At 40.4% G+C, this 17,541-nt stretch overlaps 1 protein-coding gene across 2 annotated transcripts in view; it reads left to right on the forward strand.

Moving 5' to 3' along the window:
- Positions 1 to 17,541, forward strand: part of STS (steroid sulfatase) — a 396,147-nt gene that overhangs the window by 253,566 nt on the left and 125,040 nt on the right. For both annotated transcript variants that reach the window (XM_082247742.1, XM_082247743.1), the window contains one exon: positions 2,636 to 2,757. In XM_082247742.1, the coding sequence (XP_082103868.1) occupies positions 2,636 to 2,757 (122 nt within the window). The remainder of the gene's footprint in view (positions 1 to 2,635; positions 2,758 to 17,541) is intronic.

Here is a 17,541-nt window from a genome sequence, read left to right on the forward strand (position 1 = left end):
CCCCTTCACCATGGCCAAGGTCTTTGGTTCATTTTATAGTAAGCTCTACAACTGCCTTACTCCAGAGAAACATTTTGTTTTTACTCAAGACAACTTTGACAAAATTTTTAGTGACTTGTCGCTGCCCAAGTTATCCACATCTGACTTGACAAAACGAAATGCTGACATTTCCATTGAGGACCTTATGGCCATGGTTAAAGATTTGCCCTCTTGGAAGACCCCTGGCCCTGATGTCCTCTCTTACCTTTATTATAAGACTTATTTGCCAGTTCTGGCACCACATATGTTGGACCTATATGCTTCTCTGCTTTAGGGGAAGGCTCCCCACCCTCAATTTATTCACTTTTATCTCAGTCATTCCCAAACCTGTTAAAGACGCCTCACTGCCTGACAATTACAGACCTATTGCCCTACTGAATTCAGGCTATAAGATATTCACTAAGATTTTGGCTAGTAGATTATCAACGCTTATGCCCAAACTGATTGATAGGGACCAGGTAGGAGTCCCACTCCCACAGTCGTAAATGGTCGGAGCTGCTGCAGAGACCTATATCCCTGCAGATGTGGGATAAAATCTGGACCTGGGATTTCAAGTCCTCCAGGTGCATGGTGCAGAGAGAGACTGCTTTAAAAAGATCCTGTTGTTTTGGTATAGAACTCCAGTTCGCTTGCACAGAATGGACCCGTCCAGCTCAGCCCAGTGATGGCGGTGTGGTACGGATCTGGGAACTCTGTATCATATTTTCAGGCTATGTCCTAGTATACAACCCTTTTGGGCAATGGTTATGTCAATAATCCAATCTGTCACGGGTTTACACCTTCCGCTTGATCCTGTACACTATTTGTTGGGACTCCCGTTCTCTGGTATCTCCAAGCCTACCAGAGGGTTGATCTCCGCTTGATCCTGTACACTATTTGTTGGGACTCCCGTTCTCTGGTATCTCCAAGCCTACCAGAGGGTTGATCTCCTATCTCCGCTTGGTGGCCAGGAGGGCTATCCCGCTCTGTTGGCTTCAGTCGGTGGCCCCTGATAAGTCTCTTTTCCTGCGTCTGGTGGCGGAGATTCGGGGAATGGAATTCTTAACGGCTACTGTCAACGACGAGGTTGTTTGGTTCAATGTCATTTGTGAAGATTGGGACCTCTATGACCTCAACACTGTTTGATTGTATGGGGATTTCCCCCTCCCCCCTTTTTTTTTTCACCCATTACTTCATGTCTGTACCACTGATGCTATAGAAAAGGTGTCATGTCCCTCTATGATTCCCGAGCTGGAATTGCTAGTCGGTTGTCTGCCTTCCTTATTCCTGGGGTATCCCATTGAGCCTTGAGCGGCGATTGTTCTTTGCTCTCGGCTCACTTGTTGTTCTCTTTCATCTCCCATTAATTCTATTGTCTTACTTGCTGTTTGGTTACTGTATTTTGATATCAATGGTTCACTGTATTTTGAATGTTAACCATCTCTGTATTCTTTATCAATACGGGGGCACCTCCCCCTTGTCTGTATGTTATCTTTTTTTTGTTCTGTTTCAAATCAATAAAAATATAATTAAAAAAAAAAAATACAGATGCTTGAATATCCTATTGTATCCAGAGTGCCCATGTCCTAGATTAGACAGCAGTCTTGAAAGTCAAAATCATCAAATGAAGGTGAAAGTGAACCATTAAAAGAAGAAGTTTGAGACAAAGGTAAAACCGAATAAATATTTAAAAAAAATTTTCTTAAGAGTGAGTCGACGAGCAAAATTTTTAACATCAACTAGTGGTCGGTGCAAAGTTAAGTCCCCGGTATAGAATGTTTAGTTAATCTAGGCTTAACACTAGCCTAACCTCTAAACCAGGGGTGAGCAATTAATGTTCCCAAGAAGCCACATGAGAAACTGCGACTTTTGTGGAGGGCCAAACTCAATTCTTGTTAATATTAATTTGAACCTGGGAAGGCTCATAAGTACATAAACATATAGAAATCAAACACCTGGTGCTAGGAATAATAGATATAATTGCTAATGAAATGAGTCTCTTTCGGATGCATGGTCAGGGGTAGCAAAAAAGGGCCTCTGAGCTGAGGTTTTACTACTCCTTGGCTGCCCACCCAAACTGAAAAATAACAGCTCAATATAGGCTTTTCACATGCCATGGCCATGGCATTTTTAACTTGACCTGCGGAATTTGACAAAAGGCACTGCTTGTCAAACTCACCCATGTTCCTGTAATTTGGAAAATATCAGTTTTGTCAGCAGCTGGCAGAAATTTACAAAGAAAGTGAATATTATAAATGCAGTAGAGGTTAATGACGGAGAACGCGCAAGTATGGCTTCCTAGATAAGGAGACAAAAATGAGCAATTATAGGTATTTTGTCTTAATTTTCTTATCAGCCTTATAAACCAGCAGCTTGTCCTGATAATCTGGAATATCTCATAAGGTGGCACTCGCCTGATCCTGTTGGTACCAGATTAACAGAATTGTATTGCACTGGAAAGTAAGTCCTTATCTATGAATTAATTACTGAGCCAAATGCATTACATGACTTACACATGAGAGAAGTATGCGAATAAAATTAAATTATATATGATAATGCAATATAAATGTATGCCTTACCTTTACCTAAAGGCTATAATTTTCACATGTTTTTGCAGAATTTTTGATGGAATGGATCTGATGCCTTTGGTTCTGGGAAAAAGTGTCACATTTAACCATGAATTCCTGTTCCATTATTGTAATGCTTATTTAAACGCTGTACGATGGAATCAGAGGAACAGTAAGTTAATTTTATTGTATTTTTTTTAAATATTTGATATGCTAGTACCATTTTATATATAAAAAATCAATCAATTTTAATGTTCAGCTTTTTGTTAAAAATCGTATTAGGAAAAAATGCATTGCTAAGTTCATCATTAAGGTGTTTAAAAAAAATACTGTTTTGTGAAATTTGAATTTGTTTTGCAGCAAGTGGACCTTCTAAAGAGAAGGATTGTACCACCTGTGCTGCACAAATAACAATGTAGAGGTGTGATTAAGCCCTAAAGACATTTAAATACATTGGAAAAAATACATCTACACCATTTTACAGACTGTTTTATTACATTGTTTTCACACCTATATACTGTATCTCTTCCAGTCGAGATTTACAGCTATGCACCAACAACACATTACTGTTTACTTCACTATTTAATTAATTTTTTTTTTTTTTTTTAGGTTTTTTTTCTCCACTACCTCTCTACATATTGCCCTGCTGATATTATGCGTACCTTTAGCCCCAAACAACAGTCTTCTCTATGTAGCCCTGCTAGGACCTGCATAAACTTTTCTCCAAAAATGACTGCTTTGTACAATGCATAAGCGCCCCAACTCCATTTATTCTTAGGGGAAAGCTGTTCTCATGGCGGCCTAAAGTGGTCATTTGGAGAACAGGTTTCCCATTGGAATTAATAGCGATGCTGCACCAATGCACAGTATGAGGCAGCCAGGTGGGCAGCACTCAAGGGGGTGGGCGGAGCTAAGTAATAAATATATATATATATATATATATATATATATATATATATATATATAATCTATCAAGTTACAGGTGGTCCCCGGGTTACAAACAAGATATGGACTGTAGGTGTGTTCTTTAGTCAAATTTGTTTGTAAGTCGGAACAGGTACATTTTTTAAGTGTAGCCCTAGCCAAAAGAAAACTTTTTAGTTTTTTTGGATAGCATAGGGAAGGGTTACCACCACTGTATGATTTGTTTTTCTGTCTCTACCCCTGTTTAGAAGATTTCACCCATAGGCACAGAAAAGCAGACCCTTAAGCCCTGCCAATCAAAACGTACCAAACCTGCATTTGTACTACAGTTTATTGTTTTGGGAACTTGTGCAAAATCACTTGATCTTGCACATGTCTACAGAAGGCACAAAAAACACCCCACATTTGCTGTGACGTTACAATATAAGCTTTTGCTTGTGTAAAATATTCATGAGGTATTTTGATATATAGGAATATACTTAAACAATTGATTGTGTTTATCCACATATTATACTACTTCTAGCTACTCAGCTAGGTTATTGTGACTCTTACTACATCAAAGACCTGCCCATTGTTTTATTTCCTTATCACATCTCCCTTGGGTTGTAAACAGCAGCCTTACAATATTTAGATCCTCTAGTCAGGTTGCGCCCCAATTATATTACATTAGCTAGGTGTAGTGGCCAATTGATGTGCCTTTTATTAGGCACTGCACAGAAAGAAGAAGGTGGATATAATAAATGGTTACCAAGCTGTGCTCTTGATGTTTATCCTGGTATGCCTTTGGTCTTCATTACTGTACTCTTCACTGGTTCTCTTCCTACTTATCCAACTGCACCTTTAGCGCTATTTATAATTCTACTTCCTCCTCGCCTCTTCCTTTCTCTGTTGAGGTCCCCCAAGATTCTGTTTTTGGACCTCTCCTATTTTCAATCTACACCTCCTCTCTGGGTCAACTGATAGCCTCCCATGGCTTCCAATACCATCTCTACGCTGACGATACCCAAATTTATTTAGCCACCTCTCAGCTCACTCCCTCAGTCTCCTCATGTTTCACTAATTTACTAGCAGATATATCAATCTGGATGTCACACCACTTCCTCAAACTCAATCTATCCAAAACCGAACTGATGATTTTTCCTCCACCACATGCCCCTTCCCCTGATCTCTCTGTCAAAATTGATGGCACAATTATCAGCCCACCCCCACATGCCAAGGTCCTAGGTGTTGTCCTGGACTTTGAACTCTCCTTCAAGCCCCACATCCAATCACTGTCTAAATATTGCCGCCTCAACCTCCGCAACATCTCCAAAATACGCCCCTTTCTAACCAATGACACAACAAAGCTCCTAGTTCACTCCCTGGTCATCTCGCGCCTTGACTACTGCAATTCCCTCCTCATTGGCTTACCTCTACATAGGCTATCCCCCTTTCAATCCATCATGAATGCTGATGCCAGACTCATCCACCTTACCAATCACTCAGTGTCCGCTACTCCTCTCTGTCAATTCATCCACTGGCTTCCGCTCACCCAATTAATTCAATTCAAAATAATAACAACATCTTACAAAGCCATCCACAATTTATCCCCCAGCTACATCACTAGCCTAGTCTCAAAATACCAACCTAATCGCTCTCTCTGTACACGAAAGCAAGAATCCTCAGATTTAGTTGTATTTATGTGAATACTCGTAAAGCAATTGTGCTCACATGTACAGATAATCTAGGTACCAGATGTCATTCATCGTAACACCGTAGATGCAGCAAGAATAAGTTGTTTGCATGAAAAAATGCATGACAAAAGCGGCTAAGCTTAAAGCTCAAAAGCGTGCAGAAGCTACTTTGCCGCATGTTTTATTTTTATTTTTTTATCCATGGTGGCGCAAAAACCTAAAAACTAAAAACATGCATGTGAAACACACACAAAAAAATGCACTTAAGGGTGTGCTTTGTCCACCCCCCAAAGGGGTAGGACCTCTCCCTGATCCCCCCCCAAGGCGTAAGGCTCCTGGCAGGGACAAAGGGTTTGAGATGGTCTGCCTAGCCAGAAGGCCTGGCAGACCCCACTCCTTGTGGCCAGCACAAGCCGACCTCCAAGTACTAGGTTGAGGGGTTCTCCCGAAGAAAGACCCCCCAGGGTCAGAAGCGGAAGTAGTCGGAGGGCCACACATCCTCCCCCTACCCCTCAGGACAAGCCCGAGGACTCACACTCTCCATCCTAGTGAGAAAAAAACACACACAAAAGTGACAGACAGTGAAGAAAAATAAATAAATAAGTGGCCGTGCAAAATGCACTGGCCAGAAATAAATGGGTTATGCATTTAGTGCAAAAACATGCAAATAATACACAATGCTTTGTGTTGGGCATCATAGTGTGAATGGAGCCGAAAACTCTGAAAGCTGTGACCAAAAAAGAGGGGAGAAGACTAAAGGTCAACAGTTAGCTTTTTTGGCTACTTCAGTTGATCTTTTCATCTAAAACAAAGCATAACTACATAATACCTTACCAAGTAATCATACTATATTTACAGTTCAACAACCAACAAATACAACTCTTTTGTAGAAGGCCCCTATCACACCTGCGGGGATCTGACCCCTCCGTCTCTGAACACAGAGCGGAGATGGAGCTGTCATCCACCTGCTCAGCGGGGGATCGGCGGATTGATCCCCCGCTGAGAAAAAACGGAGTCCGCCGACGGAGCGGACAGTGCAAAAGGGGCCTAATAGCCCAAAACTTACAATAAATATACCACAGGGCATATACTCAGTTATTCAATATTTGACCTTTTTTAAAATGTCATGTGACCCCATATAGAAACAGCACTTTTTTTCCCTTTAGCTATGATTTTTTTTTATTTTTGTTATATAAGTTACAAAATAAAACATCTATCCTTTACAGCAAAGAAAACTGCCATCTTAGCCGCTGTTTGATCTGCATTTGCCATAGTGCTTCACATGTAAACTGTTATGGAATCAGTCATTTGATGGCTTGACAATTCAGTTGAGAGAACACAGCATGCCTTAAATGTAACAGTTTTGAGAAAGAGCTAAAGGATAAGTTCACCTTTTAACAAGAAATAATAAATAACGAGAAAAAAACAGCTCTCCAAATAGTGCAAAAATATATAACATTCAGTTGTACATAAAAAGTGTCCATGTGCAAATAGAACTCAATCTTAACAATGCAACATAAAAAAGAAATGTCCATAAGTACAAAACAATCCAATGATGGAATGATCTGTGCAGAGTGAATATAAAGGGATCCGTCACCAGCAACACCCTCACACTCAGGCTTCTTTCCAGTTGTTCAGAACCATACATTATAATGGTCAAACAGGCAGCAGCAAATATTTTCAGGAGGGTAACCGTCATATGGATCACAGATCTCACAATGATAAAAAAAAAGGAAAACTCCTATAGTGCAGCCCATTTAATGATATGAAAAGGATTTATTTTAAAAGATGGCTACAATTACCTTTATACATAACATAAAAGGCATTTATTTTGTATAACAGTAGAGTAGCAGGCTGTCAGCTTCAAAATCTACCACTGGTAAGCGATCGGGCGTGTGTGATGTCCTCACTGGTAGGCCACTCTCCGATGCATTTTGTCACGCATGCCCGATCTCTTACCAGTGGTACTGTTTGAACCCGACAGCCTGCTGCTCTTCTGTTACACAAAACAAATACCTTTTATGTTTTGTATGAAGGTAATTGTAGTTATCTTTTAATGGTAATTTATGGTCCTGGACATCTGGTAAGAAGCCTGAGTGTGTTGCTGATGACGGATGCCTTTACTTCCACTCTGCATAGATAATTCCTTCATTGGATTGTTTTGCACTTATGGACTGTTTTTTTTTGTGTGTTGCATTATTAAGATGAGGTTCTATTTTGCACATGGACACTTTTTCACTTTTAAGGTAAAACTGAATGTTATATATTGTTGCACTATTTGGAGTGCTGGTTTTTTTCCCTTTATAATTTACTAACTGGTATCACGGTTTGCAGATCGCTGATGCATGCATGTCTCCTGCAGATTGTCAGTGTAAGCTGTATTTATCATAAGAACAATGTAACAAATGTTCATAATTTCTTAAAACTTTATATGACAGGCTGAAAAAAAATCAGAACTTGTAAAATGATTGATCATTATGCCTCAGTTCTAAGCATTTGGTACAAAAAGCTATAGGGATTTTTTATTGATTTTATAAATTTTTTTTTAAATATCATACAATTTAAGAGCTGATATTTCATACCTCAATTGGTATATATTTTATACCATTTAAAGCAGGCTGTGTATGGTGAATATGATCGGCGCTATTTCAAGGTGATCAAATTGTATAAACTATTCAAATTATAAAACATAAAATATCTGTGAATCGCTGTGAACAAGATGTTTATCTCCAAAAAAAGTTTCCCAAAATAAATGAAAAAAATCAATAATACAATCAATCGTGAAAAAATATCCAAAAAAAATGTACCAAGTCCCAAATCGATGAACAATTCAATCAATGGTGTAAATCATAATGCTGAAATGTGATTATGTGATCAAACGAAGAAAAAGTCCCAAAGTACACAATCCTAGACCATAAATCCTATTACTGCGAAAAAATCTTCAAAGAATATTCAAATCAACCAATTGTGGAGTGTAACATGACAATCTGGATACCGACCCAATCTCAGACACAAAGGGTGTGTAGTGGCCGCTTACCTCTAACACACACTATATGCACATGTGTGTAATCCAAAAGTGCCGATTCTTTGCGTCCTAGCAGGCTTCAGACCACGATCCTCTCCAGCGGGAATGTAATCACTGATGTCCGCAACACGCTGATCTCCCTGTGCGATTTAAATCCTCCGCTGTACAGTATGATCACTCAGAGCAGTTCAGCCTCATGGGGGTATAAAATAAAACGCTCATGGTGCAGTATCTTTGATACCAATTTAATTGAAAAAAAGGATGCACTTACATATAAACAACAAAAAGCAGGCAAAAAGAACGCTGAAAGCGATAAACTGTAGAACTTCTGGTTACGGCCGTGAACACGGAAGTGACGTCACCCGGCTCCTCCCTTTTTTAAAGCAGGCTGCTTCCCTACTTTTGTGTAGGACATGCTGGGCTGTCTAATAAGCCAGCCTAGCACCAGCTCTGCATTTGTTGACTGCTGCTGAAAACTGTCAATCTAAATGGCACAGTTTTTACTAGCAGTTGGGGCCGTAGATGTATTTCTCCTCTGAAGCATTCAGCCAGCTCATTAAACTATTTGTGTAATCTAAAATATTAATATCCATGTCTATATCAACAGCATTAGAACCTTGAAGTTCCAGGCATGAGTATGCTATCAGTGGGCACTGTTGACTTTGCAAAGGAATTTTCACTTTGTAAGGGAATTTTCCCTTCAGAAAATTGATCCCTCACTGTTAAACCAAAATTTCTCCGATGGGAGAACTTTCTGGAACACAGATGTATAAACCTGCCTCAACTATTACAAAATTTTCTGGATTAAAAATTAAAGTGCATTCACAACCTCCATTTTTATGTGAAGAGGTTTTAATATTTAAACATATTTTATTTCAGTACTATTTTGTATTTCCCAGATGTAACAGCACAAATATGTTTTTAAAATATTAACAGCAAAATCATTTCTTTATTGCTTCATAACAAAAAGCTCTAGCCCCACAAATGTAGGGACATTAGAAAGATTGTAACATCAATTTTGTCCTCTCAACTTATTCAAAAATCCCGGTTATAGTTTTAGTGTTTTTTTTTTTTATTATTCAATTTAGTCATTTTAGTGCTCTGTCCTACTTGAAAATTGAAGCATAAGGGTGTCCATTTGTTGAACAGGCCATAAGCGATCACAATGCATTCATTTTCCTATGGCTGTCACATGGATTAAAGATGACCGATTTTTCCTATCAGTTTTGCAGCCTGCAATGCTTTCATTTGTTTCAAAAGCAGTCATTACACCTTCGGGAAATGTTTTCTTCAAGATCTTAGATGTTCTTATAGAGTTATTTAGCTCAAGAATGTTTACCCCTTTTCTCCTGTCATCTGTCAGAAAGCTGCAAAAAGTGAAAAAATATAATCATAGGTACATAAGAACTTAACTGTGAAAACCTGCAGGTCACAATATACTGGAGGTAGATGATAGATTCTGTAAAAAAAAAAATGAAACTTATGGCAAGGTAATAAACCTTATTATGTTACAGTACAAAGAATTGTAATGTGCAGTAACCCATGTCAGCCAGTTATCCTTTCAATCTCCTGAGCAGTTAGGAGAATAGAAAATGACTGATGACTGTCCTTTAAACTATTCCATTTTTTAAATGCGTCTAAATAAATGCAAGTGCAAAATATTTTTTTCCAGTAAACGTGTGCAAGAATTGTACATCTTTTTTCCCAGTGGGAGTCCTTTTAGCAGTGAATAGTTAGGCAAAAGACATCCGAAAGCTCATTGCATGACAAAACACACCTTGATCCTATGGACCATGATGAATAAAATCACAAGAATGACTTTTGCTACTTTTTTTTTTTATGCATTTAAAAAGTGCCACTGAAGTAATGAAACAAAATATAGCTTAAAGCGGCGTTCCGGCCTCCAAAAAATGTTTTCGATAAAAATCCCCCGGGACAGTCAGGGCTAGTGCATTTCAGCAATGATAGCCTCTGAACTGTCCCCATGTTCACTTACCTTTTAGAAGAAATACTTACCTTCAAAATGTCTTGTCCAGGACTGCCATTTCAGGTGTGGGCAGCTGAAACCAGAACGTCCTCTTCGGTGTCCTCTTTGGGGACGTCGGAGTCCCAAAATGCCCTGCACCAGCCCTGCTCGTCACTTCCGGTGCATGCCCAGGAGCTGTTTAGCAGGGAATGACGTGCCTGCACCGGAAGTGACGAGCAGGGCCGGTGCAGGCGCATTGACTCCTGGGAGCGGTGACGTTCGGCTCCCAGGAGTCAATGCAAGCAGGAAGTTGCGGTTGTCAAATTTTCGTTTTGAGGCTGGAACTCCACTTTAATATTAACAGCTTTGGTAGTTAAATAATACACCTATTTCTATAGATCTGTACACCAGACGTTTGGCACCAGTGACATTTGAGAAGGAATAATAGAAAGATTTGGTTCCCAAAAATGGAAAATCATTTCAAAAAGTGACAACTGAGAGCTATAAAATTGCCTCAGTGGCTACCACATGTTTACAGTAAATTGTGGAAAATTTATAATGGAATACAACATAAGCTCCATCTCATAAATGAAAACCTAAGATATTAGCTCATAGCTTTTTTTTGCAGTGATGTGCAGGTTCTGTGCCACCCAGAGCCTTCTCACCCTAAATATCAGCACTTGTAAGGAAACATCCCACAAAGCAATATTTGAGTAACCTAGCTGCGTTGTTTAATGGGGGATGGAATATTTGTATGGATATGCAACTAGCAGCATTCAGAAAGTTACAGTCTCAGCCAATGAGGAGGGAAAATCCCTGGAGAGCTGATGCTCTCAAGCACATCACTGGTTTAAGTGGGAGCTCTGGAAAATACTGTATTAGGGGGGCTGCAGGGGGACTGCTGCACATAGAATGCATGAAGGTAAAAAAACCTGCAGCCTTTAGAACCACTTTAAATAAAGCTCTCTTGTGCCACCAGGGTAAAACGGTAATAATCCATCTGAAAAAATGACAATTACCGCATACTGTATAACAGACTGCCCATACATATAGTTACATAGTTAATCTGGTTAAAAAATAACACAACTCCATCCAGTTCAACCAATAGAGAAGAAAAGAAAACCAACACACTCAAATAGAAAAACTCCACATACACCACCCAACACCCATAGCTGATCCAGAGGAAGGCAAAACAAAACCAACAAAGCATAATCAAATTTGCTCCAATGGGGAATGCAAATTCCTTTCTGATCCCCCAAGAGGAAATTGGCTATTTCCTGGATCAACGTTACTTATAAATAGCAGAACCAAGTTATATTATATGCATTTAGAAAATAATCCAAGCCTTTTTTAAAACAATCTACTGAGCTGGCCAGAACCAGCTCTTGAGAGAGTCTTCCCAAATTTAGAGATTATATCTCTTTTTCTCCAGATATGAAGAGTGCCCCCCGTTGTCCTGTGTGGTGACCTTAATCACATAACGACCGCCCATGGCAGATATACTGTGGCAGGCAGGGCAAAGTGACGTAGGGGTACGTTACTCGCTCAGCCGCCTGTAGGGGGTGAGCGCGAACCGCCGGAGGCGCGCTCCCGCCCCTGCTCGTTCACAGGCATCCCTGCGCGAGTGACCGGCGGCTCGCGATCTCCCGCAGGAGAGGGAGAGAGGCAGACGGCTGATGTAAACACAGCTGTCTGTCTGTCATTCTCCCTGATGTAACTGCAGAGACTATACGATCCTGCTATGTATTTGAGTGTAGTGAGTGTACAGCTTGTATAACAGTGTAAATTTGCTGTCCCCTCAAAATAACTCAACACGCAGCCATTAATGTCTAAACTACTGACAACAAAAGTGAGTACACTCCTAAGTGACAATATCCAAATTGGGCCCCTTTACCCATTTTCCCTCCCCAGTGTCATGTGACATGTTAGTGTTACAAGGTTTTTAGGTGTGATAAATTTGGTGTTATCGCTCTCACTCTCTCATACTGGTCCCTGGAAGTTCAACATGGCACCTCATGGCAAAGAACACTCTCTGAGGATCTGAAAAAAAGAATTTTTGCTCTACATAAAGATGGCCTAGGCTATAAGAAGATTGCCAAGACTCTGAAACTGAGCTGCAGCACGGTGGCCAAGACCATACAGTGGTTTAACAGGACAGGTTCCACTCAGAACAGGCCTCACCATGGTCGACCAAAGAAGCTGAGTGCAGGTCCTCAGCATCATATCCAGAGGTTTTCTTTGGGAAATAGACATATGAGTGCTGCCAGCATTGCTGCAGAGGTTGAAGGTATGGGGGGTCAGCTTATGCACAAGAAAGCCCGCCAACAGTTTGCTGAAGGCAAGCAGACTAAGGGCATGGATTACTGCAGCCATGTCCTGTGGTCTGATGAGACCAAGATAAACTTATTTGGTTCAGATGGTGTCAAGCATGTGTATCAGCAACCAGGTGAGGAGTACAGAGACAAGTGTGTCTTGTCTACAGTCAAGCATGGTGGTGGGAGTGTCATGGTCTGGGGCTGCGTGAGTGCTGCCGGAACTGGTGAGCTACACTTTATTGAGGGGACCATGAATGCCAACATCTACTGTGACCTACTGAAGCAGAGAATGATCCCCTCCCTTTGGAGACTGGGTTGCAGGGCAATATTCCAACATGATAATGACCCCAAACACACCTCTAAGATGACCACTGCGTTGCTAAAGAAGCTGAGGGTAAAGGTGATGGACTGGCCAAGCATGTGTCCAGACCTAAATCCTATTGAGCATCTGTGGGGCATCCGCAAATGGAAGGTGGAGGAGTGCAAGGTCTCTAACATCCACCAGCTCCATGATGTCATCAGGAGTGGAAGAGGACTCCAGTGGCAACCTCTGAAGCTCTGGTGAACTCCATGCCCAAGAGGGTTAAGGCAGTGCTGAAAAATAATCGTGGCCACACAACATATTGACACTTTGGGCCCCATTTGAACATTGTCACTTAGGGGTGTACTCACTTTTGTTGTCAGCGGTTTAGACATTAATGGCTGTGTGTTGAGTTATTCTGAGGGGACAGAAAATGTACCCTGTTATACAAGCTGTACACTCACTATGTTGCATTATAGCAAAGTGTCATTTTTTCAGTGTTGTCACATGAAAAGATATATTAAAATATTTACAAAAATGTGAGAGGTGTACTCACTTTTGTGAGATACTGTATAGAAATTTTGAGCCATAATGGTTAATTTGAGGCTATGTCAATATCATCCGCATTATGGACATGAGCTTCCCCATGCTTCTTTGTATACACAGAGCTGAAGAAGGTATTTATTACATTTTCCTTATTTTTGCCCCAGTCACTCATTCCAGATTGTAAAGGGCCTACATACTCGGACCTGACCTTTTTTACTAATAATTAAGTTGAAGAATTTTTTAGCGCTTGTCCTACTCTTTTGCAATCTGTAGTTAATTTTGAATGTTTGCGGCCTTGCTTTCTTTTTTTCATATTCTGTTATATCTCTTGTAACATTTAAATGATGACAGTGTTCCTTTTATTTTTATATTTTTTTTTTAAAGCCCTTTTTTATTATTTATAGCTTTTTTAACCTTGGCCATGAGCCACATGGGTATTATTTTTAACCTTTTAAACTTATTGCCCATGGGAATATATTTTGCAGTGTGTTCACTTACCGTGGTTTTGAGGAATTACCATTTATGTTCTGTGTTCATCTATGCCAATATTCCCACCCAGTCTAAGTCTTGAAGAGCAGCCCTCTGCCTTTGAAAATGTGCTCTCTTAAAATTAAGTGTTTTTATTTTTGCAGTATGCGCTTGCTGTTTACAGCTAACATTAAATTAAATCTTGTAATGGTCACTGCTACCCAGGTATTCTTTTATGTGAACATTAGTTATAATCTCTGCATGGTTAAAGGCATTTAACTGTTCCAGAAGTGCCATTGCTCCAGCCAATGTCCCGGTAGGTAAAATCCTCAAGTATCATCACTATGCCAGCCCTTAATGTTTGTAGTACACTCACCATATGCAGTTCCACCCATAAAGCTTCAGCCTCATCACACTCTCTTTTTTATTTCACTCCATTTCACACTCACTTTGAGATCCCTGGTTGTGATAATGTTACATGTTACAAATGGTTGTTTGTAACATGTATACTATCTTATCACCTGCCATTGCCCTCCTCCCATCTTCCCCCATTCCACCCACCATTGGGGACTGACTCCTGTCTGACCTGTCTGCCCCATTATAATCTAATTCACCCACCTCCATCAATCCTGGGTATAAATACTCTTCCTGCCTTCCCATAAACCTCTTCCCCAGCACAGCAGACCCCCTTCCATTTAAGTGCAAACCATTTTTAGCATATAGGTTGTACCCCCAATGAAAAGTCAGCCCAGTGATCAGTCTTTCCCTCTTGCACCAGGTCTTTAGCCATGCATTCAGTTCTCTAAGCTCCCACTGTCTTTCTTGTGGTGCACACGGCACAGGCAATATTTCAGAGAATATTTCATTTGATATTTCTGAGAATTAATTGATTCTTAGAGAGCCTCCCCTTTCCTGCATTCTGTCATTTGTTTGGACACATGGACCAAGACAGCTGGGTCATGCCCAGCCCCTCCCAGTAAATGGGACCTGTGATGTGTCCCAGAAGACTGTGGGGGAAGGAGGGGTAACTTCTGCTTCAGATTGCCCTGGCGATCTGATCCGAAAGTGGGAGTGGGGTACCTGTCAAAACCAGGTACCTGCTCCCCCCCAAAAAAGTGCCAAATGGAACAATGGAACTTCCTCTTTGGGGTGGGCCTCGGCTTTAAAGTCCCCGAAAGGAATCCATATTAACATGTCTGCATATTGTTGAGTGGGGAATAAAAGAACTGTGAACAAAAAAGGTAAGTTACATTATATATGCCTGTGTATGTGTGTGTGTGTGTATATATATATATATATATATATATATACACTTTTTTATCCTTACCATACAGTTCTATTTTTGCAAGAAATATTTAATGCGTACAGTACTATACACATTACAAAACGTTTTGTTACCAACATAACTATCGCATGTCATTGAATAACAAAAATGAGTGCATTTATACTCATGCAGCTTGCCTAGGGTAGCTGTAGAGTGTTACTGAGGCCTTAAGAGACACTGGTACCAGTGTATATATGATGTGTGATGTTGTTAAGATAAAAAAATTATATATTCAAAAATGTACAAATTGCCAGACTATGTAGTAAAATATCTGTAATAGATGTTGACTCTATATTGTTATTGTGCCATCTAAAATTCTGACTTCCAATAATAATATTAGTTTGTGTTTGCTTAATAGTTAAAATTATATTTAATAACTATCAGACACTGACAGGTGAACTAACAGTGATAAATTCAGGTCAGTGTATTTATTAGAAGCTGTACCTGCCAGTGGTGATATAAAATATTGATATTTTTGGCTGTATACCTTTGCATCTTAATAGTAACATGGGGTTTGAAGTTTTATACATTTATGTCTGTTTCTTAGAAATGCCAGGCATGCACACCATGCACAAGCAAAAAAGGTAATCACATTAAAGATAGAAGGGAATGTGACTTATAATACACGAGTCTGAATAAATATGCATCCAGAGAAATGTTTTAAAACAAACCTTTTTTAAAAATATAGCAATGATACAGAATTACTTTATATAAACTGCACAATAAATGTGTCAGTATCTCTTCTTACCGTAATGGAATTCAACTGAAGATAAATAGGATGAGAAAAAATGCCAGTTCTAACACCGCACAACTTACAATAATGACAATGTGAAAGTTGGAGTGGGACTAAAAGTATGGAGAAGGTGAAGGTATGTAATGATTCATAGGAGTTCATAAGCTGTTAGATATTTTTATTGATATTTATGGTAGGGAAATGTATACAACTTAACCATCATTGTTTGTATAAAAACTCAATCTAAACCCAACTAGGCTTTCCCACGGGCTTTCAGATCCGATCCGCCTGTCAGTTTTTCAGGCAGACTGGTTTGGATGCTCCATGCAGCCCTATGGAGCGGCATATGTCAGCGGAGACATCTCCGCTGACACCCGCTGCTATCCGATCCGATCTTGTCTGTGAAATCCAGATGGATGAAAACCCTATTTTTTTATCCGTCTGGAGGATCGGATCGGATAGGATCAGATGAGAATGGACAGGTGGTCCATTCTCATCCGATCTCCCCATAGAGGACAGCAGGGATCTGACAGCTCTGTCTCCACACACAGAGCAGAGACGGAGCTGTCATCTGCCTGCTCAGTGGGGATCGGCGTATCGATCCCCCACTGAGCAGAACGGACTCCACCGCCCGTGTGACAGGAGCCTTAATATATATATATATATATATATATATATATATATATATATATATATATATATATATATATATATATATCCCCTCAGTCTCCTGACATGTCTATGACATGTTTGTTAAAAGATAACAAACATGTCATACTTACCTGCTCTGTGCAGTGGTTTTGCACAGAGTAGCCCAGATGCTCCTCTTCTTGGGTCCTTCGCTGGCGCTCCTGGCCCCTCCTTCCTGCTAAGTGCCCCCACAGAAAGCAGTTTGCTATTGGGGCACCTGAGCCGAGTAGCTGCTCTGTGTGTCCATTCAGACACGGAGCCATGGCTTGGACCCGCCATGCCCCCTCTCTCTCTCTCCTCCTTGGCTCACTGACTTTGATTGACATCAGCGGAAGCAGATGGTGCCTGCTGCTTTCTCAGTCAATGAAGAGGGCGAGTCCCGGACAGCCAAGGTTCTCGTGCAACATCGCTGGATCTAGATGGGGCTCAGGTAAGTATTAGGGGGGCTGCTGCATTCTATGCATTAAGATAAAAAAACCTTCTGCCTTTGGAACCACTTTAAAAGGTACTGAAAAGTATGCAGTACTATGCCCTTACAATATTACCAAATGGAAGGAGATCAGTGAACATGTGAGGCATGTTTATCAACCTCTCTGCTCACCATTCCCAACAGAAAAGGCAGCGAGAAGACATCGATAAAGTAGGTAGGCAAATCTTCTGGTCGCTGGTAAAGGAGAAGGAGCAGCGCCAAGAAGGGCGCATGAGAGGAATCAGGTGGAGGGGGAAGATGGCAGAGTTTTGTTCTGATGCAACCCTTACATCCATGGCAGTTCAATGGTTAAACTGAGAACCAAGCAATTATTGAGCTATACTCTGCATATAGCTTTATCCATTTTGTACCAAGCATATATTTACTGCTGCTACTTCATCATCATTGACCTAAAAAAAAGCCTTGTGTAGCATTTGCATCTGTGCCTTAAACTACATTGGCTGCTGGTACTAGCCTAATGATGTTAACTGCAATGAAAAAGAAAAATATATTTTGTAATCC

The sequence above is a fragment of the Pelophylax lessonae genome, assembly GCF_965119305.1.
Source record: "Pelophylax lessonae genome assembly, chromosome: 2".
Lineage (NCBI taxonomy): Eukaryota > Metazoa > Chordata > Amphibia > Anura > Ranidae > Pelophylax > Pelophylax lessonae.